The sequence below is a fragment of the Eptatretus burgeri genome, chromosome 3 (assembly GCF_056783735.1).
Source record: "Eptatretus burgeri isolate ZD-2024b chromosome 3, Ebu_testis_v1, whole genome shotgun sequence".
NCBI classification, from domain to species: Eukaryota; Metazoa; Chordata; class Myxini; order Myxiniformes; family Myxinidae; genus Eptatretus; species Eptatretus burgeri.
Window position 1 is genome coordinate 52,543,427 of NC_140963.1, and position 27,913 is coordinate 52,571,339.

Sequence of the window (27,913 nt, forward strand, 5' to 3'; positions counted from 1 at the left end):
ACTCAAACCGTGTGTGACCCAAGCGGGTGGTCACCGAGATCCGTCGGTCCAAATGTCCCCTTGCGGCGGCACAACTACCTTGCTAATTTTCCAACACGCAGCACGCTAAGCCAATGGAGGAAAGGACACGAACGAGCTGATACATTTCACAAATGGGGATATTTATTTAACAATAGAGAAATGAGGGGAGCACGTAAGGGCAGCAGCGTTATCCGACTTCAAGAAATGCAGTCAATGGACAAGCAAAAAGCACTTAACAGTTGCAACTTATAGACGGGCCCACACACAGACACACACACACAGAAATGTACCGCAATGGTCTTTATTGAAGTCTTCCAGCTCGAGGAAAGGGAGCTGGAGACCAGAGCCTGCGCTTGGACCTGTCCACCTCGTGTGGTCTTCGACGATCCGGCTCGACGGGACTCGAACCCGCAACACGATGCCACTCAAAGCACCAGGGACGGAGGAAAAGCGTCGGACACCAGGTGGAGGAGACGAGAGATGACCCGAGCACTGCCAAGCCGACCAGACGAGTCGATCTCCGGCACCTTAAACCCGATCGCTGCCAAGCCGACCAGACCAGACCAGACGAGTCGATCTCTCTGGGGCGGAGTGATCCGGCACCTCGAACCCGATCACCCAACCCTGATGCTCTTTCCAAGGCCCTGGCGTTTCTTGTATTGCATTTCTCCTGCGGGCTGGGGTGTCGTGGGAAAGTTAGCCGTCTGAGACGTCTCGCCTCCCATTGGTCCAGGGTTCGTTGGAAAGTCGATGTCTGAGACATCTCGCCTCTCATTGGTCGCGGGGAACATTCCATCTCTCTGGGGCGGAGTTGGAGCTCTGGTGGCCGAAGAAACTCCGCCCATGTACGTGGTCGAACGCACGTAGACAATGGCGTTGGTGTGAGGAAGCGAGGTGAAGGCGTGTTGTTGTAAACAAATCTCCGTAGCGCACACACGTAATTCCCGTTAGACACAGGTAGGGGGCCCTAACTATAAACACACACTTACCGATATAACTGTTCTATTGGGACCCTGGCTGTTGTGTGCGATGGGTTCCAGATTCGTAACAGTATTACCAAACTAATTGCCCTGTCATCGTCATTTGGTTATGGAGCGGTAAACGCTCGGCCGCCCTAATTAAGATAAGATTGGTGATTTACGGAGGGCGCACTCCCCGTTCAGGAAGCCACGTGACCTCCAGTTAAACAGCAAAATTAGATGGTGGACACTGGAACTCGTGGTTACCTGATTGGCGTTCATGGTTGTAAAGCAACCCACCATACCACAAAGTTAATTGTGAGCGGTGGCTCCAGGTCTGGCTCTTCCGAGGAGAAACGGGGATTAACCCCCTCATAATACACTCGGTACCTGTGGACGTAACAATATACATACACACATACATATATATATATATATATATATATATATATATATATATATACATACATATACATACATATATATATATATATATATATATATATATATATATATATATATATATATATATATATATATATATATATATATATATCCTGGTGTTGGCGCAGTGGTTCGGGCAGCGGCTTGGGATCCAAAAGGTCCTGAGTTCAAGCCCCGTTGGGCCACTGAATTAATACACCAGGGGGTTGACTCAGCCTGTCATCCTTCCGAGGTCGGCGAAATGAGTACCAGTATACTGGGCCGGTGTATACCCCGTTTAAAATAGGTGTACCATATCCCTGTGTCGTAAGAGGCGACCAGGGTTGCGTCAGGAAGGGCAGCCGGCGTAAAACATGTGCCAAATCATGATGCGGATCATACGGATGATCCGCTGTGGCGACCCCAAATGGGAGCAGCCGAAAGACGAAGAAGATATGTATATATATATATATATATATATATATATATATATATATATATATATATATATATATATATATATATATATATATATATATATATATATATATATATATATATATATATATATATATATATATATATATATATATATATATACACATACTGAAACGCAAAAGAAACTTACCACCTTGTAAACCTTCAAATATCAACAACACTGCGTGTAGTAAATGTGTGAACTTATTTGTGGACAATAGTGTCCTCACTGTCAGACAAAACAGTCACGGATGGTCACTTGAACCTTCAATGGTCACTTCATAGCACAGCTATTGAACAGCCGTTTTGACTGTCAGTGATTAGCCAAGGGGTACGGGATGATTTTAATGAGCTGCACGTGATGTCTTGATATTGGCTTTAAAAAGGCCAGTGCAAAATGGGCATTTCAATCAACATGCCACGATTGTCAAGGGATCAACGGCAGTGTGCCTTGCGCATACTGCAAGGCCGATTGAGCTACCGTGAGGTGGCACCTCGCCTTGGCTGTTCACACCAGACGATATCGGCCCTGGTGGACAGAGACACCCTCCACAACTCTGCAGATGACAGACCTCGATCAAGGAGGCCAAGCGTCACCACTGCAAGGCAGGACAGCAGATGGTCCTAAGTCAGATGGCTTCAGAGATTGAGGACTGAGTGGGACAGAATCCAGCAGCAATCCATCCAAAGACTGGTAGGCAGTATGCGCCGACGATGCACTGCCTGTATCCAAAACAATGGTGGCCACACACGCTATTGAAAGGGGACTGACATTGCACCCTGTGCTGTTCTGTACTGAAGAACAAACTTATGAGATGGTGTATCTTGATCAAAAACTTGACATGCCATCAATAAAATGCCAATGTTTCAATTAGCAATTGTTGGTTTGTTTTATTTTGAACTGTTACAATTTTATTACATTTCAAACAAGTGGTAAGTTTCTTTTGCGTTTCAGTATGTGTGTGTATATATATATATAAATATATATATATATATATATATATATATATATATATATATATATATATATATATATATATATATATATATATATATATATATATATATATATATATATATACATACATATACACACACAAACACGAAACATGTGGAGTATGACGAGCACTCCGCTGATCCCCATTGGACAAAGTCCTACACCAAAGCATCACCTCCAACACAGAGGCCCCAGCCTCGTGACTGTCAAACAGACAAAGATGATGTGATAAACATCAGTTAAACATCAAACGGAGCTACCGATCTGGATTTCGGGCTTATTTGCCCTCATCAGAATGGCATACCGATAAATATCTAACCAATGATGACCACATTCGTCGTTTATACATCAGATGTACCTCCTGTTATGGTGAGCATCGCCGCGGATTATGTCTCATATGGTGAAACCGCATAATCAACACAGAACCACCATCCGTCCGCCAGAGCATTTTTTTTGGTTATGGAAATAAGATATTTCTGCATTTCATTTTTGATGAATTTTTTTTAATTTCTAAAAACAAGTTTTCACTTTGTCATTTTGGGGTATTTTGTGTAGATTGGTGCCAAAATATTTTTAATTTAATCCATTTTAAATTCAGGCTGTAACACAACAAAAATGTGAAAAAGCTGAGGGCTGTGAATACTTTCTGAACACACTGTAACATCAGACTTTTAGTGAAGATGTTTGTGAAGTGAGTGAATGAGTTTCAATAGTCTGTTGTTAGTTTGGACATGATAACATGTTAAAGTGACAAAATTTCTATCACCCCACCCCCCACACCCCTCCACCTTTCCTCCTCCTCCAACTCCCCCCAAAAAAACAAAAAAACAATCACCATGGGCAACTGATTGAGTCTTGTCCAAGCAGGGTTTTGTCACATTGGTGAGATCAGGTGAATATGAATATCCACCAGCATCCCCACAAATAGGTGAAAGATCGAAACAATCTGTGAGAACACAAGGAGGTAACAATTCACGAAAAATAAAAGGCCATCAGTATCATGCCTGTGCCACACCATCAGAAATGTTAAAGTGCTAGTTATCATTATTGTTGCTGACACCACACCAAATTCAGCAGCTTAAGGGTCGATTTATTATGACAAAAAGAAATAAAATAAAGTAATTTTAAAAATAAAATAAAATAAACGCTTCACCTCTCACAATGGCATCCTCTGAGAGACGAGTACAATCCAGAGGATGCCCCTCCCACTCCCCTCCCCAGACAAAGATGTTTGGAAAGTCAAATGCACAAGTCCTAATTCTGAAAATCTTGTGCCCAACATTCGTAAACATTCACCAAGGGTTTCAAACAAGCCAACAAAACAAACTAAAACCTACAGGCTTCCTTCACACCTCCAAAGCCACACCATTTCTCCCCACATTATTGGACGATGAGCCAATTCTCAATGCAAGACAAAGATTTAATGTAAAGTTTGTAAACGTGATCCACAAAAAGCTAAACCAAGAAGTACGGCACTCGGTAGAGTGCACATCTCTGCCAGGCTGAACAGTTTACGTTTTGCATCCTCTACTGATAGGTCGTATCTGGATTCAGAATTGGAAATGAACCAAAATCTAATCGGCTTGTTTTTGTCTCCAACTCAACTCATCCACCAAGTTTTGTCATAACTCGTCCACAACTTTTTGAAATATCATGATGTAATATCGTTTTTTGTCCCATTTCTCAATGGTGAAGAATCACTTTTAAAAATGAAAAAAGTCATTGTATCCAGATCCAGATCTTCACTGAAATTGAATTGATTCGTCCTTGTCACATACCCAACCACCTGTCCACCATGTTTCGTCCAAATCCATCCACAACTTTTTAAGATCTTCTCCTCACAGATAAACAGACAGACAGGGAGGAAAACATAACGCCTGCCCACCTTCGGTGGCAGAGGTAACAACAGATTCAGCATTACTTTCAAAATCTTGTCCCAGATGATGACAATTGCAGCTGCATCGGGAGTATAGAAAATGTTGTATGCACTTCCTGTCATTGAATTATGAAACAAAATGGTCTGCACAACATGTTCAAGTAAGGACAGATACCGAGAAAACATTTAATCTGTAGCACCTGTAGATTGCCAAATTAAATATTGTTGATAATTACTTTCATTGAATTACTCATGGCAAAAATTTGGATAGTGTAATAAAAATTCGAACAAAATAAATGGCTGAAACATGTCAGTTATAAATCACATGGAATTGGGTGTGAAGTGCGGAATTTGCACTTATTGCCAAAAATGAAATAAAGTGTTTAGATTTAATCCCACAGAAATGAGAAGAGAAGATATTTTATGCATTTATCCTTGGGCATGATCAATGTGCCTTTCTAAAATTGAAGGAAGTCAATGTCTTAAAGGCTTTTTGGAAATGAATTCCCCTGTCTGTGAGTTTTGGTGACAAGATTCCACGTACAAAAGGCAGGCATAAAGTGTCCTAATGACCTCCCCTCCCCCCCCCCCAAGGTATCGACCTGGTCCAGTCCGAATCAAACACCGAGATCTGAAACCTGTCGCCTCCACATCGATGTACAGTGCAATATTTATATACTTGTATTAAAAGTCAAACAGAACACACCTTTGAGCGATTTGGCAGTTTGACATTCAGCCTTTCAGCTGAACTGCCAATGAAAGTTCAAATCCAACACTATTACCGTCGTCACATCAAGCTTGTCCAAAAGATTTCCAAGAACCTCTAGGAGTTGAAATCAATGGGTGTACCATCCCTCGAATGGACGTAAAACTGGCCATCCCGTCTGCCGGCATTAGTTTGTGGACTTCAAAGATCCCATGGTGTCTGTGAAGACGAGGCGAGTTGCCAGCACCGTGGCCAAATTCCAAATGCTTGCACCCTCAGTCTAGTATCCTGCATTAAAATGGCAACCCGTCCAAGACAAACAATAGCCAAGAAACTGCTTCAGCAGCACCAATGCTCTATAAAGAATATGGTACGTATCATGTCATACAACAACCACACATAAGAATACACAGACCACAAAAAAGTAATAATTTGGTGCCATTGTCTTCAACCAGAATACAAATCTCTCCAAATATTTGACTAGGCCTATGTACAGAGGGGTACTACTAAAATAAAACTCAGGAGTTTTATTGTCAGACTTTTGAAGCAACAATAAAACATGCAATTTTATATTTCATTTCAATTTTTCAATATCAAGGGTCTGCAGGGCTCAAAAAACAAAATAAAAGTGGTGTTGCTTTTCGATGGTCAGTTTTTAAATTATTTTGTACTCAGCCAGTGGCAGCTGGTTGCATCATTTCTGGGAGCACAGTTGTGCCAATGATGCAGTGCCAATTATGCAGTGCCCCTGATTCCCAGTAAGTTGGTCCTCATTTTGCCGACCTCAGGAGGATGACACAACGAGTCAACCCACCTGGTGTTGTTTAACAGTTCAACAGTTGTGTCATCCTCCTGAGGTCGGCAAAATGAGGACCAACTTACTGGGAATCAGGGGCACTGCATAATTGGCACTGCATCATTTGGCAATCTCAGTTCTTTCCACAAAGCTCAGAACAAGTGTGTATCTACCCTCAGGAGAGCCAGAAAACAACATCTTTCTCATCTCAAGTCTGAACTCTCAAACCTCTCTCCCTCCTCAAAATCCTGGTGGCGTTTAATCAAATCTGTTTCTGGTGTATGTTCCCCCTCCATCCCCTCCCTTACCTCAAATGGCCGCACTGCTGATTCCACACGTGATAAAGCTGAATGTCTAAACTCGGTGTTTGCAGCTAAATCTTGTGTCCCAAACCCATCACTATCTCTACCCACTTTACCCAGTCGCACCCAACTGTCCCTGGACTCTGTATCCTTTTCTCCTGACAAGGTGGAGAGCTTGCTTTCAAACCTCAAGTCAGATTCTGCACCCGGTCCAGACGGCATCAGCCCACGTGTCCTCAAAGCCTGCTCTTCTGCTCTTGCTCACCCTCTCTCTGTTCTATTCACCCTCTCATTTTCCCAAGGTCATCTGCCATCTGCTTGGAAATCTGCTAACATCACTGCCCTGCATAAAAAAGGTGCAAAAACAGATCCCTGTAACTATAGACCAATCAGCCTTCTCCCAATCATCAGCAAGGTTATGGAATCCATCATCGCTTCAGACATGAAATCCTTCCTCTTCTCCAATGGCTTGATTTCCAATCATCAATTTGGTTTCAGACCAGGTCACTCTACCCTAGATATGCTGCTACTGCTCTCCCATCAATGGATGGAGGTCCTCAATGCCAGACAGGAATCCGAGCCGTATCCCTGGACATATCACGTGCTTTTGACACAGTCTGGCACCCTGCCCTACTCACCAAACTCTCTGCCCATGGTATTCAAGGCCATCTCCACTCATGGCTCGCAGACTTCCTCTCCTGTCGCAGTCAACGTGTGGCCCTAAATGGAGTTCTTTCATCCCCTCTTCCTGTGCAGGCTGGAGTTCCTCAAGGTAGCGTTCTGGGCCCTGTTCTTTTCTGGTTTTCATCAATGATCTCTCGGACTCTCTGGAAAATCCTCTATTTCTCTTTGCCGATGACTCAACCCTCTGCCGTACCATCTGTCATCCCTCAGCCCGGCAAGCAGCAGCTTCTTCCACTCACTGCAGATCTGGATAAAATCACAAACTGGTCCAACACGTGGAACATGTCTTTCAATCCAGACAAATCTCACACTCTCACTATGTCTCTTCGAAAGGACCGTTTACAAAACCCCCATCCACTTTCTCAACAATCCTCTGGAAGAAGTCTTTTCTTTCAAGCTTCTGGGTCTCACTATCTGCCATGACCTTTCCTGGGAAAGTCACATTTCCAACCTTGCCTCAAAAGCCAGTCGCCGACTGGGAATCCTCCGTCCTGCAACGTCCTTCCTCGGCCCTCTTGAGCTCCTGACCACTTACAAAGCTTTTGTCCGTAGCCTGATGGAGTACTGCTCTCCCCTCTGGGCTGGTGCTCCTGCCTCCCACCTTTCTCGACTTCACGCTGTCGAAACCAGGGCTTTTAAGATCATTGGCATCTCCCGCAATGAAGCTGAGTCTTTGGGCCTCTCACTCAATCACCGCAGGTTGGTCGGTGGTCTTTCTGTCTTCTACCGACTCCTCTCCAGCCTTGCCCCCCCTGCTCTCTCTGCGATTTGTCCCAACCACATTTCCACAGGGCGCTCAAGGTCCGCCAACAACCGCGTTCTGGTAAAACTACCAAAATCACGAATCACTGCTCATCTTCACTCTTTCATTCCTCTTTTTTCGCGCCTTTGGAATAAACCTCCTCCATCTATTCTTTCCCATTCTGCCCTTCAGTCTCTCAAACCAGCTGTTCACCACCACCTCTTATCTTCCCCCATCCAAATCCTCGATCTTTTCTACCCCCGATAATCCACCCAAGCCCACTTCCTTCAATTCTCCTGCTTTCCTTCCTGAAAGTCCCTTTAATGTCCATCTTCCCCTCGCCATGTTCCCCGTCCCATCCCCATCCCTCTCCCTTCCACAGTTCACCTGTGTCTGTTCCCCAATGTTTTGTCCCTTCCACTCCCGCCCCTCTTGTCTCATGCCTCCTTGCTGTGAGTTGTGTGTTAGCTCTCATACGAGCCTCGACCAAGGTATACAAAAAAAAAAAAAAAAAAAAAAAAAAAAAAAAACAGGGGCTCATACTCAAGACCCTAAGATCTTAAGCCAGTCATTTAACCATTACGCCAACACCAAGCTTAGATGGTTGGTAAGCAAGCCTATACTCTTCGCAGAGCATTGGGTCACAACCTACTCAGCCACCAGGTTGCTCGATTTATGGAAGATAACCCCCCCCCCCCAACCAACCACCTCAGATAGGTCTTCTAAACCAAAAACAATCACCAATTGATCAAAATGAATGAGTGAAGGAATCAGAGCAAACCTTGTTTGGAATGAGTGGGACGTTCTAAAATGGGAGTAGAACAACCCTCTTCTTTAGTGGAGGTGGAGCATTCAGTAACCTCACGTATAACAAAAGGCTTCTCCGCATGCTGAACAACAGGGCGATTCGACGAGCAGACTGGATCGTTGGCTGGATTTCTAGATTGCAAAGAACTGTTATACTTCGGGGTGTAAAACCAAATGAGATCCTCAGGTTTTCGACTGTGCAATGGAGGAAAGGTAAAGGTGGCAAGAAAGTAAAAAGCATGTAGTTAGACTTCACTCAGCCTCATGTATCGTTGCAGCTATTCCAATCTTGATGCAAAGTAGGCCAAGTCCTGATATTGGCAAGTAAGTATATAATCACAAATACACATTTTCATTTTTGTTTATATTACTTTGGGACGGGTCGTTTAAGAAATACTGCCGAATATATTGTTGCAGTTCTGCCAAAATGGCTCGACCTGGAAGCAATGGCACACACCATATAGCGGTTCCGAGACAGCTATTAGCCCCCGTTGGACTTGTGTGTCCGTGTGTGCGTGTGCGTGTGTCCACAACCATATCTCAAACATGTATGGACCGATTATATTCGGACTCGGCACAAAGACAACACATGAAGTTATGCATATGCACATCATTTTGTTTTGCGATGCGATCAAAGATGGCTGACTAGTGGCCATTTTAATTGTTTTTAAAAAAAACAACAACCCGTATCGAAAACGTCCTCAACCATTTATTGGACATTAATTTACCGATATTGATCAAACTTGGCACACAGATAATGAATGATGTCTTACATATGCATGTCATTTTTTCCCCCACGAGATCAGATCCAATATGGCTGACTGATGGCAATTTTGTTACTTAATGTGTCCCCAACCATTTCGCAGACATGGATGGTCAAATTTTGTTCAAACATGGCACGAGCACAGTACATGATGGCATACACTGTATTTTGCGATCTGATCAAAGACGGCCAACTGGTAGAATGGCAGCTATTTTAGTTGTACATAAATATGGGCTCGCCCTCAACTCCAGAGAGCAAAATTACTAAAACAACATGGGCTAAAAAAAATTACTGAAACATCCAATCCTTTTTTTATATTTTTTTATTTTTTCCAAACTTGCTTCATAAGTATTCGTTTTAGATAGAGCTTCCCTATTTTGTAGTGATTTCATGGGTCAAATGCATTACGCGGGCTTTAGGCAGGTTCTTTTTCATTTTTTACCCATTTTTCCTTCTTTACTTAATTTGCTTATGCACACACAAACCTCTCCTTTCTTCACACGTGCATGCACATCAAAGATCATAACAAACAGACAGTTCATTTGCATATGCGTGGCAAAACCATTTTAATCGTGCACCATAACTCAACAGGCAAGTCACTACGATCTTCACCATACTCGAACCACCAAAGGCACAACATTCAAACGCCTTTATTATAAACACCACACCATCGGACCCCAACTCAAGCTTACCAATACTCACTAATGACACCACAACCTTAACGACCACCTCAATCACGAATCACACCACACCACCGCTGTTATCGCTTAACCACAGTCACTGTTGATGCTCACCACTGTCCTCTGGACTGGCAGGGACAGGGGAATGCAGCACGCCATGGTATATACTTGGATATGGATGTTCTGGCATATAGTTTGAAGTGCAAGAGTGCGCGGGTCGACGTTTGACATTGTATGGGTAGCCCGAAAGCTCTGCTCAATTGTCGCCTTCATTGCATGTTCGGTGCGCATCCACGGCCAGAGAGCGTGACCAAATACATGCCCGCAATGTTCATCTCGGACCTCAGTGGCATGACAGAGTGCCGATGGGGCCATATTCCACCGCTGGACCCACCGTGGTAATTGCCCGTGGACCAACAAGGATGCTGGAAAAGATCAAGAGCTCGGCCTGATCCGATTGTAGGCTCCGCCATCCGACAAGGGATAAAAAAAGCACCGTATGTTGTAAGAAGCAAGAAAAAAGACGGCGCATCATAGGTGGGACAATTCGGCATGTCCACAAAGTAATAGGATTCACTCGATGACACGGTTGTCATAAATGTCCAGTGCCTGTGGGAATAAGCTGCTCCCCAAAAAAGGTATGATGATAGTAGTCCCACAGTTAAAAGGAGTGAAAATCCACTGGAGATAGCGATCCACAACACTGTGTGTGGTATGGTATGAAGCTCCATTCGTCAAGAGAAGAAATGTGTCGCTGAAGATAGTGCTGCGAATGTGGTTTAACTCCAGTGAAACTCCAGCAGTCAGCTCAAGAGAATATCTTTATCCCTTTTCCCCTCATTGTCCTGATACTTTCCTTCTGAAAAACCATCGTCCCTATTTATTCCTCGTGTTGTTAACTCCGCCACCGAAGGTGAAGGAGGTTATGTTTTCACCCCCTTTCTGTCTGTTTGTCTGTGTACAGGATATCTGAAAAAGTTGTGGACAGATTCAGACGAAATTTGGTGGACAGATTGGGTGTGTTGCAAGGACAAATTGATTCAATTTTGGTGAAGATCCGAATCCAGATCCGGACACGAGAATACATATACATATACATATATATATATATATATATATATATATATATATATATATATATATATATATATTTTTTTTTTGTGATTCTTCACCGTTGAGAGATCGGGCCAAAAACGACATAGTTCTGTATCGCATGATATTTCAAAAATGTATTGGGCCCGATATGTTCTCGTGGAACAGGCATTAAGTGGCAGAGATATGCGCTCCACCGAGTGCCCCTCCAGTTTCTTTTGATGTTGTGACTTAACAGTAAATTAACAGCCAATATAAGGTTCATTAAAGTCTAATTAAATGTTTTACTGGTCCGCAACAATACATATGCATATATATATATATATATTAGAATAAGTTTAAGAGGAAATAAATGTGATAATGTATATGTGTCGGTATTAAGTTTCGAAAGACGACATCCACCTCCCCTTTCGTCTGTCGAAAAATCCCAACCCTATTGACCTTTTTACCTTCTGTTATCTGTCTGAAACGAGTCTATTAGTGGTAACAAGCAAACACCTTAGCTCTGGTAACAAGCAAACAATCACCTTAAAATTCCCCAACGATTCTCTCGACTTTAGGCAAATTGTCAGCATAGTAGAAAGCCGCATTTAACCAGCTTGCCCAGCAGGTTACGATGGGTTGAGGTGGGTATGCAATTGCGGCAAACAACTCCTTACGGTCTTTGTTCTTGACAACAGCACTCTTGACCATGGCAGTAGGGTGAGTATACTGATTCTGGCTCACTTTTCCCCATGTAAGTGAATGGGGGATTTTCAGCGATTCATATTTTTTTCCCTAAAAAATAAACCCCCTTTTTAGCCCAAGGTATATTTATTTGTCTCCCCTTTTAACCTTGGGGCACTCTATTCAAATAACCAATGCAACAAGATAAAGATTTGTTAAAGTAGCAAAGTAGTAATGTGATTTGTTAAAGGTGATTCTGAAGAAATATCTGAAACATGTAAGCTTGGGGCACTCTTTTTCAAATAACCAATGCATATTGTTTAGCTCACTCATTGAACCGATAAAGATTTGTTCATTCTCAAATTCCTTCAAGAGTTAAATTTTCTTGACACAATAATCCCCATCTAAAATATTTTAAAATAAAACATTTGAATCTTTATATTTTTCAAGATACCCCTTTTGTGTCATTATGAAATGATATACTTCTCTTAATGATCTAATCTGACCACCTCCTGAGTTGCATATCATTTTTTTGCATAAACCACGCCATAAACAAGTTTTGTTTCAAATGTTTTCAGTTCGTGCCATGAAAATGAGGAAGTGTTTTTGGACAGTCATGCTGTGAAAAAATAGGAACTATTCTGTGAGAGACAAGGCCTCGTGTTTATATTTTAAATCAGAACACTAACAGGCTTTTAAACACAAGTTTAATCAAAATCATTTTAGGGCATTTTAAGTATGTTTTGAAAATGATTCATACAATTTGAGAATATATCGCCCAATTATTTTCCAAGCTGTCTTGCCCGAAGCGTCATTTCCTGTGGCCACACCCGATGATTCGGCAATTTCCTCATCGTTGCCTTATAAGTGATTCGCCAGACAAAGTTTCTGACAGACGGGATTTTCATTTTTACAACTGAGACATGAACGATCTTTCTTCCGACGAACAAAACAGCTCACCACAAAGTTGGTAAGCTTGTGTATGGGTTCCTCTTAACGATGAAGCAATTGATTATAAATTAAATTGTGATAATTCTGATCTATATTTATTTTCCTGGCAGGTCCTTGGAAGAAGAGCAGTTTTACATATCATGACGAGGTGCATGAAATTAATGCTCTTATTGAAGAGGAAGTCTTATCATGGCCTCTGATCTTTTTGCCACCTTGTACCAATGGTAAAAAACTGAGACATGGACTCTCTTTCTTCCGACGAAGAAAACAGCTCACCACAAAATTGGTAAGCTTGTGTATGGGTTCCTCTTTGAACGATGAAGCAATCGATTATAAATTAAATCGTGATTATCCTGATATATATTTTTTTCCTGGCAGGTCCTTGGAAGAAGTGGAGTTTACATATCACGATGAGGTGCATGAAATTAATGCTCTTATTGAAGACGTCAATGATCTTAGAAGAGAATTGAAAAATATTGTTAATGACTGGTACGAAGTCTCATCACGGCCTCTGATCTCGAATGAATTAAACCAACGGTGAGACGTGTGTGTGTGTGTGTGTGTGTGTGTGTGTGTGTGTGTGTGTGTGTGTGTGTGTGTGTGTGTGTGTGTGTGTGTGTGTGTGTGTGTGTCCGTCTCTTTGTATCTCTCTCTCTGTCTGTCTTTCTACCAACCTCTCTCTGCCTATCTCTATCTATACCCTTGACTCATTATTTTTTTTTTTCAGCTCGATCACACAACATAAGCTGTTGAAGCAATCTGGTACAACACATGATTTTCTGGAGGTAAATGTTTCTGAATTATTATTTAGTTATTTGTTTATTTATCATTTATTTTCACTGACAAATATTTATTTAATATTTGTCAGTCAGGTCAGGTTCGATCTGTGACCTGCTGCAGGTACCATGTAAACCTGTACTAACCTGTTCCATGGTCGGGTTGTCGGCGACTAAACCGTCTCCCCAACCAGGTTTTCTGGTGAGGAGGGTGTTTGGATATGGACACCCAGCAGGATTAAAAACAAAACCTGTCAAAGGGCGGAGGAGCTCCTTGTGAGCCAACGGCCATCCATATCTAGTGCCCAACTGTGTCTGCGGACGTCCTCCTGCAGTTGGGTTACTTCTTATTAGGAGGTTGGTGGCAGGATTTGCACTCCGGCCACCGTAAAACCCTTCATTCCGCAAAACGCAAAAACGCAAAAAAAATCTGAAAACCCACTCAGTGAGAGTACCTCCTGTGCAGCTTCCCTTCGCAGGGCAGCTCACTGGATGACGGGATTGGGGCAAAGCCTTCGAGACCCCCAATCTTTGATGATAGGAGGGAAACCACGGGGTAACATCCCTGGATCAGATTGCGGGAGAGTGTGTCGGAGTGGTGCTGAGGTGTCGTCCACCAGACGGCGGTCTCCTTGGGTTAACCTGAGGCGTTCCGTTCGGGCGGAGTCAAAATTTCCAATTTAATCTTTGTCTTTTGTAATTCCTGTGAATAAAATGAACCTAAAATCTCTTCCCCTTTTAAATCATATATCTTATCAGTCCAAGGAACCATATCTATTACAAAAACAATTTTTAAAAGTTCGTTCGTCCATCGTTTAATACAACCTTTTTCAAAATGAGATTTCCACCGATGTATTCTTACGATATCACCAACTTTGAACTTAGGTTTTCTGACATTAATCTCTTTTTCATATTTTTATTTTGTAAATGTTTCTGATCGTTTCATATTTGTTGACGTGTGAATCGTGTTATTATACTTATCCACAATATCCTGAATAAAAGATGACCATTGTTGTGAACCGAGTTGCGTGAATTTTTTATATAGTCTCTCTTTTAAGGTACGATTAAAACGTTCAACAACAACGGCCTTCCCTTCATTAACGGTACTGTATAATGTAATACTCTTATTTTTTAGAAAATTAATAAATGTCTTGTTATAAAACTCTCAACCCTCATCAGTCCACAATTTTTTAGGTTTTCTCTTACTTTTATTAAATATCTTTTGAAAGGCGAACATAAGAGTATTACCTGTTTTGTTTTTTAAAGGGACAACCCATGCATATCTACTCCTCAAATCAATAACGGTTAAAGCATACTTGTACCCCTTATCATTATTGAGTTCAATCAAATCAGCGGACCAGATATAATCAACTTCCTTGGAATAAACTTTCCTTCTCTGAAATTTTGTGAATTTTGGTTTATGTAATTCATCAGATAATTGCTCTTCAATCTTAATGACATCATTAGAGACGATAAGTTTTTTTGAATTTCCAAGTCCAAGTTTCAATTTTGCACTGATCATCTTCACGATGAACCTATCAACTTTTTCCAACAAGGTTGTATTTTGTATCAGAGACAAATTATACATTTCTCGATCGGCTTCATGTTTTTCTTCCAACTTTGTGGTATTCCCAGAATCAATAGCATGCCTCATGCACACTTCATCAACCCTATTGATGGGTTTGCTCCATGGTTTAGGATTGTCTGCCTCATCTAATCTTTTATCCAAGTTTGTGCCTGGACCACAGAAAGAATACCCTGGTAGATGTAATTCCCCCGGTATTCCAGTCGTTGTAAATTTACTTCCTGATAAAAACTTTTGGATATCTCCTCCGAGTTTGTGTTTGGAGATAAATTGATTTTTTTTTGAACCACACACCGAACATATACCTTTTTGTATAATCATATTATTTTTACTTTTAAAATATGAGATTTTTTTAGTATTAGGTTTCTTTTTACATTTGAGACAATAACTCATTTATTTATGAGAAAAATTCCGACAGAGTGCAAAAACCTTTTTAGTTTCCAACATGCACATTTGAATCTTAATTTTTAAAACATAAAGAATCATTCGAAATGCCTTCACTCCCTCCTCCATTTATTTAAGAAAAAATAAAAAACTTTAATTAACATCAATATCCTCTCCATGAAAACGATGTCAACGGTCTTGTCGAAAATACTTCGAATAGACTTGTCAATTCTTATTTTCCTCCTCGGTAGGTTGAGTTATTTTCTGTAATACCACCAATCTTTTTTAAATCTCACTGGTTTCCATATTTATTCATTCTCGCTCTTTCCTCCCTCTCCTCTCTTTCCTCCTTCTCTTCTCCCTTTCCCCTTCTTCTCCCTCTCCTCCTCCTCTCTCTTCTCCTTTTCCTCCTCTTCTCTCTCTTCAACTTCCTCATCTCTTACTATCCTTGAATCGCTTACACCCCATAGAATATCATACATATATTCATCAGGATTTTTTGTTATTCCTGTATCCAAAATAATTTTTTTACAACAGGAAACCAATAAAATTTCTTTTGAATTTCTAAAAGAGCCTTACGATTTCTTAACTTTATAATTTTTTCATTATTTAACATTCAAATTAAATCTAAAGTTGTCGGTTTATCAACATCAGCATAATGCCAATCATTTATTGAAAATACATCATTCTTATGTTGTAGAACATATTTATTAAAATACCGAATACCCTTTTCTTGAAGGTATGCTTGGACACAGAAATGATAATTTTCTTGAAGCCTTCTTGCCGTCATTTATGTATTAGAAATATATGTTAGAATAATATTATGACACGAAACACCTCCCCATCTTCCCATAGTTAAATCATTTTGTATTTCCCTACTTATTATATATAATCCTGTTTTTTCTGTTTTCATGATATAAACTTGGGCAAAACCATTATTATATTTACCCTTATTAAATTCTTTTATTTGTTGTTCACTAATCGTGGCTCCACAAAATTCATTCTCTGTACCAAGTGGATAATATTCTTCCTTACGAGACTGATTTAATTGCTCCAGGTCTTTTAGGTCAATTTTAAATGACCAATTATACCCTAAATCATTCATATCATACCCCCATTGTTCTCTTCTCAGACAAATGATATGCCCTTCTTCATAAAAATTTATTTTAATTCGAACTGTGAATTCTGTATGACCTGGAGATAAAATCAACACTTCTGTATCTTTGGAATACATGGCCGTTTTATTTAAGCATATATATTGTGATAAATCACTTAATCTCACCAAGTCATTCGCGTCAGTTGGGGTTGGATAATTTTTTAATTTATAAGCATTTTTCATGTTAATATTTTTGGTTATATTATATTGTTGTGGTTGACGAAATTCGCAAACCACCATTCAGGTCCCGTAGGTGAGATATCTCTGTAAGTATATGTGTAGTTAGGCCCAAACCCGTTGTTTAGAGGGAATAAATGTCATTCATTCGGGCTGCGACCCTTCAGGATAGCCGTTTTTCTTTTACTATCTTTATTTTGGACCAGCCGCCATTACTACCACCACAACCACCACCAACTACGTCTCAACAGCCATCACACAACAACCACCAACTGCAACGCCGCTTCACACCAACAGCCACGACCCTTGCCGTCACATCTCGCTCTCGCAACCATCGCATCACCGCCATTCCCGCGCCGCTTGTGGACACCGATCCTGGACTCGTACAGGGCGCGCACCGAGCAGCGGGTGCAAAAACACCAGCCTTTCCGAAGAAATCGGATCAAAAACGATTCACGCCCACTTCTGTTCCGTCCTATCAGCGAGCGTGGGGCGATTTGGCCCCGCCTCCAGGTGCGTCGGAGTGTAATCGCTATATGCAGATTCGCGGATCAAAAATATCATTCACGCCCACTTTTCCTCTGTCCAATGGGGAGCCAGCCAGAGGTGAAGGGTCGAAGGTGAAGGAGCGAAGCCCCGGGGGCTATAAAGGGCCGCGTTCGCTCGCCGAGTAGTAGTTGAGTCAGTCAAGGAGAGTTGAGAAGAGAAGAGTCAGAGAAAGCAGTTGGACGGAGTTGAGGAGAGTGGGAGAGTTGGAGAGGTGGCGGCGGCGAAGGCAGTCGAGAGGGCGCTCGTGTCAGAGTCGGGGAGCTGCGGAGAGGGGAGGCCGGTAACGCGACCGAGGTCGCGGTGGAGACGCTCGTCGCGGGACCCAAGCCAGCGAGATATCCTCATTCCCCCGAGCATCAACAACCCCCTCCTGTTTCCCCCCGCGCTGAGCTAGTGTGAGAAGGGGGCCCCGTTCCCACCCCATTTCCAGGCAGTGCCAGCGAGGCCCGCGGAGTCGGGGCGCCACCGCCATTTTGCGGCTCATCACCAGACGGGTAGGCTCGACGCGGTCTCGGCCCCAGGCCCGTCTGCCCCCCTCATCGTTGAGGGTGGTCCCTTTTTCTTTTGCTTTGAGTATATGTGTTGTCGGCGCCGTCTGTGAAGTAAAACTGTATAAGTGTTGCCGTGTGCTCGGTAGTCGGTAGTAGATCTGCATTGTTGCATTTGCTTTTTGTGCAGAATTGTGTGTTTCTTCTATTTTTACATTTGCTTTTGGTGTATAATTGTATATGTGTGCTTTCCGTTTGCCGCGGAATAAATGTGCTTTATGTTGAACTGTTTTTCCGTTTCGCTTCGTCTTTTCCTTTATTGAATCTCCATCTTACTTCATGTAAAGGGTGGGTCGTGGGCTAAATACGCCCAATAATTAATCGAACCGTCGAGGTTGACGATAACACCGCTCGGTTATCCCGATAGTACGGAACGGGTCGCTTAAAGTGGCCCATGTCCGAAGTCGACCTGCAGCGAGGTGCGATCGCCCGGTCTACCCTCCGTGTGGGTACTTAGGTAGGTCGAATTTGGCGAGCAACCCTATCCCACGCGGGGGGCCGATTGGCACGATCGTGGTGAGGCCGAAAGGCCCACCCATGACTAGTTCCCGGCGTTAGTCCGAGAGGGTCACGACGGGATTGTCCGTCCGGTGGGCGACGTGCCGCGATTCGAGTGACGTGGCCGTTCGCACGCCGGCGGGCGCGAATCCGCAACAATATTTATGTCGTTCAGCCTGTGCCTTTGTGTAATAATTTGATAAATCAATATCCAGTTCTTGGGATACACCAAAGATAGAACCATCTTTACCAACAGAAGTCATTTATATTAGATTAAAAATAATGTCATAAAAAATTGATTTTTGTTGAGTTGAAATAACACATAGAGACATAATTGACCACAACACTTGGAATTTAATTCTTGGACTTGAAATGGTTGATAAACACCATTCTGTAAGAATTTTGTGACTTCAACAGGTGGTGGAAGACCAAAACTATCAAAATAATATTTGTCTTGATTATTAAAAATACAAACCCAATGAGAACCGTTCCCATTATTATCTTCGAAGTTCATAATAATATTCTTTGTATTTTTAGACACGTTTGTTCATTCATCTCTCATACAAATAGCCACATTATGAATTCTTAATTTCTTGCAATATTTGACAAGTTGAATATTTGATGTTGTATTCTTTCCAAATTCTTTAAACCACTCATCAATGCCAATTTATGTATTAGAAAGATATAATCCATGACCCCATTGAGTTAATTTTACACCTGCTTGTGCGATAGAAGAAAGCATATCTCCAACGAACAATCTCGCTTTATCAGGCAGACCTTCAAGTTTTTCAGCAAAATCTACAATTACACTACTTCCACTAATTTGTTTCTCCAACTCTTTATGCCTTTTCGATTCTTTTTGAGCCTGGAGTTGAGCCTTCCTTTCGTTGGCAGTTTTCACCGCTGTTGAAATAGCACCCGTCAATGCTCCAACTGCACTTAAACCAGCAAATAAAGGAATTAGAAATGGGAGAAATCTTCCACTCGTCTCTCTTATTGAATATTTTTTCAACAATGGTTTTGTCATTTTAATTTTAAGTGAGCCAGTATCATTCAAGATTTTTAACCTGTTCTCTTGTGAGCAAAACATCAATTCTTACTGCTCCTTTTCTCTGAATTGTATTAACGTTAATCGTCCAAGGCTTTTGATTTTGAACACAAGATGATAGATTATGAAGATTGATTTGATTAACATGTACCCCAGTTGGTACTTTGCCACTCATTTATTTAACAAAAAATTGTGTGAGACTAATCATAACACCATTATCTGTATTAAACTGCAATTCTGTTTCTTGCAAAAGCAAACAATATGTATCAACTTCTTCACTCTCTCCTCTTTCAATGTGCAGGGAAGTATCCACTCGATTAGACTTTATAGTTTCCTTTTGAGCACTCAGGTCAAACGCATAGATTGTATACAAACTTTTAAATGCTGTCATATCCAAAATAGGTTCTTTATTTCCATTACTTTCGCACACCAATTTGTAAGACTTGTCTGCTTCAGCAAAATCATTTTTTTCCCAATTCATTTCCAATCTATCTCGTGGGTAAAATGTTCCATCTCGAGAAACACGAAGTTGTTTCACCTTAGCATTATCACTCAATGCATTATTCTTATCAGTCGCAGATGGCAGAGCAGCATATTTCTAGTGAACCTTGCAATGTTTGGTAACAATCGTTTTTTGGCTTATTTTGATAGATATTGGTGTCGAGATCAATTTTAGGGTGAGTGGCCACTTGTCACTGCCTTGGCTTTTGCAGAATCCAAGATGGCCACCAAATACAATCAAAATATAAATTAGGTTGTAAATCCTGTTCTAAGTACAGCAAAAGGATGATATTGGTGTCTAAATCTATGTTTTAGAGACCAAGTAGGTGGATTATGATGTTATTGGGTCATTTGCTGGCCATCTTGGTAGCACAAATCCAATATGGCCACCAAAAATACCTGAAAAATGCCAAAATCACAAAAAAATCACACTAAAAACTAACATAATCGATTGTGAATGCAGTTGAACAATGATCCTGCTGGTTACACATGTGCTTGACATGTTATATAATCTGATTGTGATGTAATGATGCCGTTTAGAAGCCACCTGGTGCCACCTACTCAAGACGTAAATATCATAGTGCTTCCAATGTGAAATACACCAATATATCGATAACTTTTAACGATCTTTGTTTTTGTTGTAGGTTCTGATGTGAGTAATGATATGGCTGAAGCAGGAGACAGCAAGGATGCCGAGGAATGCTTCTTCAAGACAGTTTACAACTGTGGGGTTGGGAAGTTGATGCAGTGCCACAACAGTACAGAGTCCCTGCATCGAGAGTAACCACAGACAAGATGGCTGATGGGGAGACGTACAAGCAGTACCTACTTGACCTTTGTGATAAATGTGGAGATGAACTGGGTAGAATAGTCCGTGACCGTATCATCGGAGCACCATCAGATTTGCACGCTGCAGATGCAATGTATCACCGCCGTTGCAATATGAGTTTCCATCGTGATGCTCGGAGAACTACCACGATCAATAGCAAAGGTACTGCTGATGACCAAGCTTTCGCTGAAACTGTCAAAGTAGTCGGTTATGATCGCTCAAAAGTTTGGAATTCGCTCGATGTTGAAGCAGTATACGCAGACAAGGATGGATCTGTCATGTCCAGACGTGTCCTTGTTGAGAACGTCATCCAACATTTCGCTGAAGATATGTTGGCATTACATTCCCCTGGAGTGGCAACGTTACTAGTGTTCAGGAAGCATGTTGCCACAAATCTCAGGCTTGTGGATGATGATCAGAATGGCGACATGGATGAATGTATCCGGAAAGTTGGCAAGCAGATCATGAAGGAGACCAAGACAGCTAAGGATGACTTCAAATCCTACACTAAGCACATTGATCGAGAATCAGCCTCAGAGTGTATTAGTGAGACGTTGGTGAAACTACTATCAGCTATCAAGCCTACTTTCCACAATTCACTACAATCCATCAAGGTGGATAATATCGTGAGCTCAGTGGTAACGTCTCAACCGACACCATTACAGATAGCCATAGGTGTACTTCTTGGTGACCATAAGATGATCATCACAGAACTGTCCAAGTATAATGTTTCTTGTTCCGACGATGAGGTTCGACGATTCAGAAGGTCAGCGGGTGTTCAATCATCAAAAGCACAGCAGTTAGCTGGACTCAGAGATGCCAGACTGGGTGGACTTGTGCAAATCATCATTGATAACTTTGATGCTGTGATCAGTTCCCAAAACTGCCGCCTCGAATGTCATTACATGGCAATGCTGGCAGCTCAGTGGAAGACCGAACTTGACCACCTTGAAGGTTTGGATACATCGATCCCTCGCCTAACGAAAGAAGAAATGAAGCACCCTATCCCATGGGAGACACGAGTCGTTGAGTATACGGGACCGAAGAAACCTCCTATGCCATTTACTGCTACAAACCGATTTGCCATGTCAGACGACTTTGTACAAGCCACAACAATCTCAATTGGCAGAGCCAAAGATTTAGACTTTAACTTCATCAAAGACGTGCTCTTTGAAGCAAACACTCCTGAGTACAACGGGTACAATACACGTCACTGCCGTGAGTCAGGAATGACCCCAGCACCCAAGACAGCTGTGGTATATCTTCCACTCATAAACATGAAGCCAGGGGACCCAACTACTGTCCTAACTTCCATCACCCGAGGATTCGAAGTCACCCGAGCATCCAACCAGGATATTCTCGTTATCACCTGCGATCAGGCCATATATAAGATCGCCGTTGACATCACATTTCATCAACCAGATCTGCTCACCAACATAGTGGTGATTCTTGGTGGGATGCATTTCCTCATGGATTTTGTGGGTTGCGTTGGCACTCTCATGGCACACAGCGGCCTGAAAGAGATTCTGATGACGTCCTTCGGCTCCGTCGATAAGATGTTGCAAGGAAAGAAATATCCACAGAATGTTTGGGCACTGAGATTGCTCACAGAGGAGCTGCTTCGACCAGTGTTTGTGAGGGAGAATCTACACCTGACCAGCATGGATGATTTGGAAAAACTACTTGATGAGATCGCCACTCAAAGTCGTACCACAAAGCTGTGGGTGTACAACGTCATCAAACCCACATTTCTAATGATGATGTTTTGTCGGGCGATGCATGAAGGCGACTGGCCACTCCACATCAAAACAGCAGAATCAATGCTGCCATACATGTTCGCAGCCCACAAGTACAACTATGCAAGGTATGGCCTCTACTACGTACGCTCCATGACTTGGTTGGGACCAGATATTCTGGACAAGTTCTGCAGAGGAGAGCAGTCACTACACCACACTGCTGGTGTCTACAACGGACAGTGGAGCAATATGTTTATTGAAACAAACTGGATGAGGAAGGGGCATGGGCCGGGTGGCATCATTGGCAACACAGAAAATCCTCAAACGATAGCGACATGGGTGTACAGTATGGACGTGACCATGACCCTGACTGGTGACCTTAAGAAGATGTCTGGAGCTGACAAGAAGGTACAGCTTAACCACAAGGAGGAATCTACCAGTCGCATTCGTCGAGATGGCAATGATCGTAAATCACTGAAGGCTACTCTAGAGTCATGCATTGACCCATTGGATCCAGCTACCCACGATGCAGGATGTCTGCTCAACATCTCCAATGGTCAACTAGCTCAACGGAATGTTAATGTTGACAAGGCAGTGGAGATTGGAGCTGATCAGCTGATTCAGTTTGAAGCATTATGGCCAGAGGGCTTTTACAGCTCACTCGCAAAACAGGTGACAACCTTCGTCGCAAAGAAGAAACGTCTAACAATCGATGATAATCCCGTCATGGATCAAGAGGCTATATACGCTCGGGTGATTGGCCTTCTCGTGAGCGAGCGCAATCTCGATCTGGAACAAGTCCTCTCCACAGAGCTAACTGCATATCCGCCCTCGATGTTTCAAGCTGATGGCCAGATGTGAGTGGCAACGGGAAAATCCACACTGAAAAAGAACCTCCAAGTCGAAGTTTCACAACGCCTTATCACAAGGCCAACATCTATGGTGATTGATGTTTCCGCTCTTTTGTGGACATTAGAATGGCCATCCCAAGGAACCGTTGACACGTTCATTTCGGTGTTCAAGGTCTGGGTCAACGCGCGGCTGCTTGAAGCTGATGTCCACCTGTGTTTTGATCGTTATTATGACTACTCTACAAAAAGCAGCACCAGATCAGCTCGAGCCAGCGCTACCCGGGTCCATCAGCTCGAACGGAAAACTCCACTGCCGGCTTGGGACGCAGTACTTAAGAACTCAGCCAATAAAAAACAACTCAACACAATGATTTGCGAATCAATCCTGAGTGATGACAACTTCCTGCAGCATGCAACACAGGACCACCAGTTGGTGGTTACTGGGGAAAATGACACACTTACGCAGGTATCGAAGGGTCATAAGTCGCCTCGTCTAGACCTAGCATCAACACATGAAGAAGCTGACATCCTCATGACACAACAGGCCATCCATTTGGCAAAATACCATCCAGAATCACGGGTGCGGGTGGTGTGTGATGACACGGATGTGTTCGCGTTACTTGTGTACTACTACTTGAGCGAGAAGCTCCAGTCTTCAATAACTATGCAGTCTCCAATCATTGGTCGGTCTTGCATTGACGTGAAGGAAACCGCTCTTAAACATTCAGCAATCGTACTCGAGCTCTTAGCGCTTCATGCTTTGACTGGTTGTGATTCAGTTGCTGCGACTTGTGGAATTGGGAAAACAAAAGCAATCGCGGCCGCTCGAAAAGGCTACTCTCTGGATCAACTTGGTAAACCCTTGGCAAATATCGTTGAAGTCACCGAACAAGCAACAGCTTTCATGGGTGCGTGCTATGGCATTACAACTCCCACCTCTTCGATGACCAATATCCGCCAGAAACTATGGGCACAGAACACTGGAAAATCAACAGCAGCACCTAAACTGTGTAGTTTGCCCCCACCTACAGAAGCGTTTGAGCAGAACGTTCGAAGAGCACACCATCAAGTCGCTCACTGGTACAGTGCCCTGAGTGGGGATCCACCAACTTTCGCTGCAGTGGAACACGGATGGGAAGCTGATGACACTAACAAGTGTCTTTTCCCTCGGAATATGGAGGACGGGGTACCCTATGCCCCGGAACACATTCTGAAGCTGGTCAGATGTGGCTGCACATCTGAGCAAGCATGTAGAGGTGGGAGATGTGGATGTATGGGGCACCAACTTCCGTGCACAATGTTCTGCCCCTGTGGTGGTGGTACTGCCTGTTCCAATCCATTCAACATCAATGAGAGTGCAACAGATCATGCCGACATCCCTGATGACAGCGATGAGACAAATGACCGAGCAATGGATGTCGAGGATGAGGACGATGAATAGTTCCGAGATACAAGATATTTTGTCCAGTGGGGTGTTAATTTTGCTTAATTTTTTTAGTATAATTTGTATTGACATAGCATTGAAACATTGAGCAATGTGAAGCTGCCAAATTATTGTATTATTATTATCATTATTATCAATATTATTAATGGGAGTATCATATACTTTAAATGTATGTCGACTTTTGAGTCACATGAATGTCATGTCTGAGAGAATTATACAATAAATATTGTCCGATTATAATTACATTTTGTTCTTATATTTTGCCTAAAATCGATATTGCTATCAAAATAAATATTGCTTATAAATTTGCGAATGACTTCAGAATCATAATATACATGTCTATGCTTCACAAAGCACACATATGTACAGAAACTTAACTCAACTGCATTTACAACCGATTACATTAGATTTAGTGTGATTTTGGCATTTTTACAGGTAATTTTGGTGGCCATATTGGATTTATGCCATCAAGATGGCTACCAAATTATCCAATAACATCATAATCCACTTCCTTGGTAACTAAAACATATAGTTAGACACCAATTTCATCATGTTACTGTACTTAGAACAGGAGTTGCAACCGAAGTTATAGTTTGATTGTATATGGTGGCCATCTTGGATTCTGAAAAAGCCAAGACAGTGACAAGTGGCCACTCAGCCTAAATTTCATCTCGACCCTAAGATCTATCAAAAAAATTGAAAACATGAATGTTACCAAACATTGCAAGGTTCCCTGGCCCAACCACCGGACTAATCTGACTTTTTAAAAATGATCCACAGATCTCGTGGCTTTCCTTCCAGAACACCCAAATTCCACGTGTAAGTGGTTTGGTTGAGTTTAACGTGTTGACATCTTCGTTTGAGGTATGATACACCGAGTGGTTTCTTTGAGTTTAGTCTTCTATTCAACATCTCTTCTGTTTTAAGATTAGCAGTATATTCACGAATATACCAACTCATTTCATCAATTACAAATTTATTCTGATCACCAAAAAGTAATCTATTTTCATTATCATTCCTTTGTAGTTGAAATCTAATTTTAAGACCATACAGAACTTTATCATGTTCACAAAATCCAAATATACCTTTAAGAGGAACTGCCACAGTAAAACTATTACCTGCTTTTGGATCATCATTATACATTCCTTTCCTTTGATTATATCCAGGGTCTGTGTTTGTTCCCATTGACATATCAGGAATAAAACCTTCGACAGCCCCCTTTCCCATTCTATCACTGAATGAATATAGTGTAAATTTCATCATTTCAGATACAGCAGAGACATAATCAACCGCTTCAAACTTCTTGTGTTCCAATATACAAACGAACACTATCAACCATTTTCCAGAAGAAATAATTTACAAGTGTAGCGTTTGTATTATTCCCAGCCTTAGTGAATGTAAATTTACACAACAAGAAACTTTCGGATAGATTCAAATAGGTTTGTTGATTGTTTATTTCAAAACTTTTTGTGCCATTTGCATTCCAGTCTGTTCCAGTTATTGCATTTACCTTGAAGTAATCTTCTTTTTTAGTGGAGTTTGAGATAATAATAGTATCATCCAAATCATAGATACTATCAATTGCTTCCATACTTGTATTTATTTAGGAAAAAAAGATGTGAAAACTTTTGAAACCCTGATCCAAGTATTCGAATTATTTTCTGTCGTTCTTGGGGAGACAACTGAGTTTTGCCTTTCTTAATTTCTTTTATTGCTTGTAATTTATGAGATTCCTTTTGGGAATCTTTTATACTCTTTATAGCACCTGCTACATTTCCCACAGCAGAAGCAGTTGAACCAATTAGGTCTTTATGTTTAAGAATAGTTGAACCGATACCCATTAGAGTATCAATTATCCCATCTTCTTTAAATTGATGTCCGACACCCCTTTGTCTCGTAGGTTTATAGTATCCTCTACCAAGATACATACCTTCGCCCTTGTAGTATGGGGAAAGGAACATCCCATCCCCTGTAATTATTTTATATTTTCCCAACTCGTGTTTCCTCACAATAACCATCGTATTTATTTATTGGAAAACTTCACGTAGGTGAATTCTGATGGATACAACTTCTCCATGAAAAGAAATCATACGATTATCTTGGTCGGTTATCCAAAAATTTACTCTGTGTATGGTTTTTCCTGACACAGGGAGATAAACCAAATTTTTGGGTCCATATTGAATTTATAACCAATTGGGGTTGAGAATGCGCTGAATGAAAATATTGTATTTGTTTTTATTCCATCATTATTAGCACCATCAATCAAATCACAGTGAATTAACACCGAATTTATTCCTGAGGATATGTGAATGACATTATCACTGTAAAACGTCCCATGAGTTTCAATCTTTTTTGAGGAGAAACGCAATAACTCGAAATGAATGATCAATTGTGAAATCAACCTTGTAGTTATTTTTAAGTTTCATCGTTGAATTTGAAGTATGTTTTTGAATGTCTAAAACAATATTTTTTGGTTCATCACCCTGTTCTTTCATAAGACGAGCAATTTCGGCAGATATTTGAGAAATCTCATATGCTCCGGGTGAGACTGTTATCGTTTTGTATCCACTTCCCGGATTATAACTAAACTTGTCATTTCTCTCGATTATATTAAATAAGGTATTACAAGTTTCCATGCACAATAAAGATGCCTCATATTCTTTTGTTGTGTCAAGTTGTAGTGGGTATGGGAATGAAGATGTGTGGTCGCTTGTTGTGAAATTGAAACTAAGGATTGTGCTTCTCATCTTATTTAATATGAGATAAAATGTCTTTGTATTGATATTTATTGATTATTTTCATGTTCATCAACTGGTCTAAAATGGCTGATGCTTCATCAAAACAATTGTTATTTCCAGCCTTCTTACTGCCGAACAACAATAACAGTCT

At 41.6% G+C, this 27,913-nt stretch overlaps 1 protein-coding gene across 11 annotated transcripts in view; it reads right to left on the bottom strand.

Annotated features, from left to right (window-relative positions):
- LOC147029875 (inositol 1,4,5-triphosphate receptor associated 2-like) overlaps window positions 1-27,913 on the bottom strand; it is a 261,910-nt gene that overhangs the window by 192,007 nt on the left and 41,990 nt on the right. For 9 of the 11 annotated variants that reach the window (XM_085873334.1, XM_085873330.1, XM_085873335.1 and 6 more), the window contains 2 exons: window positions 8,765-8,985; window positions 3,713-3,823 (listed from right to left, as the gene is read on the bottom strand). In XM_085873334.1, coding sequence (XP_085729460.1) covers window positions 3,713-3,823; window positions 8,765-8,985 — 332 coding nt within the window. The remainder of the gene's footprint in view (window positions 1-3,712; window positions 3,824-8,764; window positions 8,986-27,913) is intronic. The other 2 variants (XM_085873340.1, XM_085873339.1) reach the window with 1 other exon arrangement.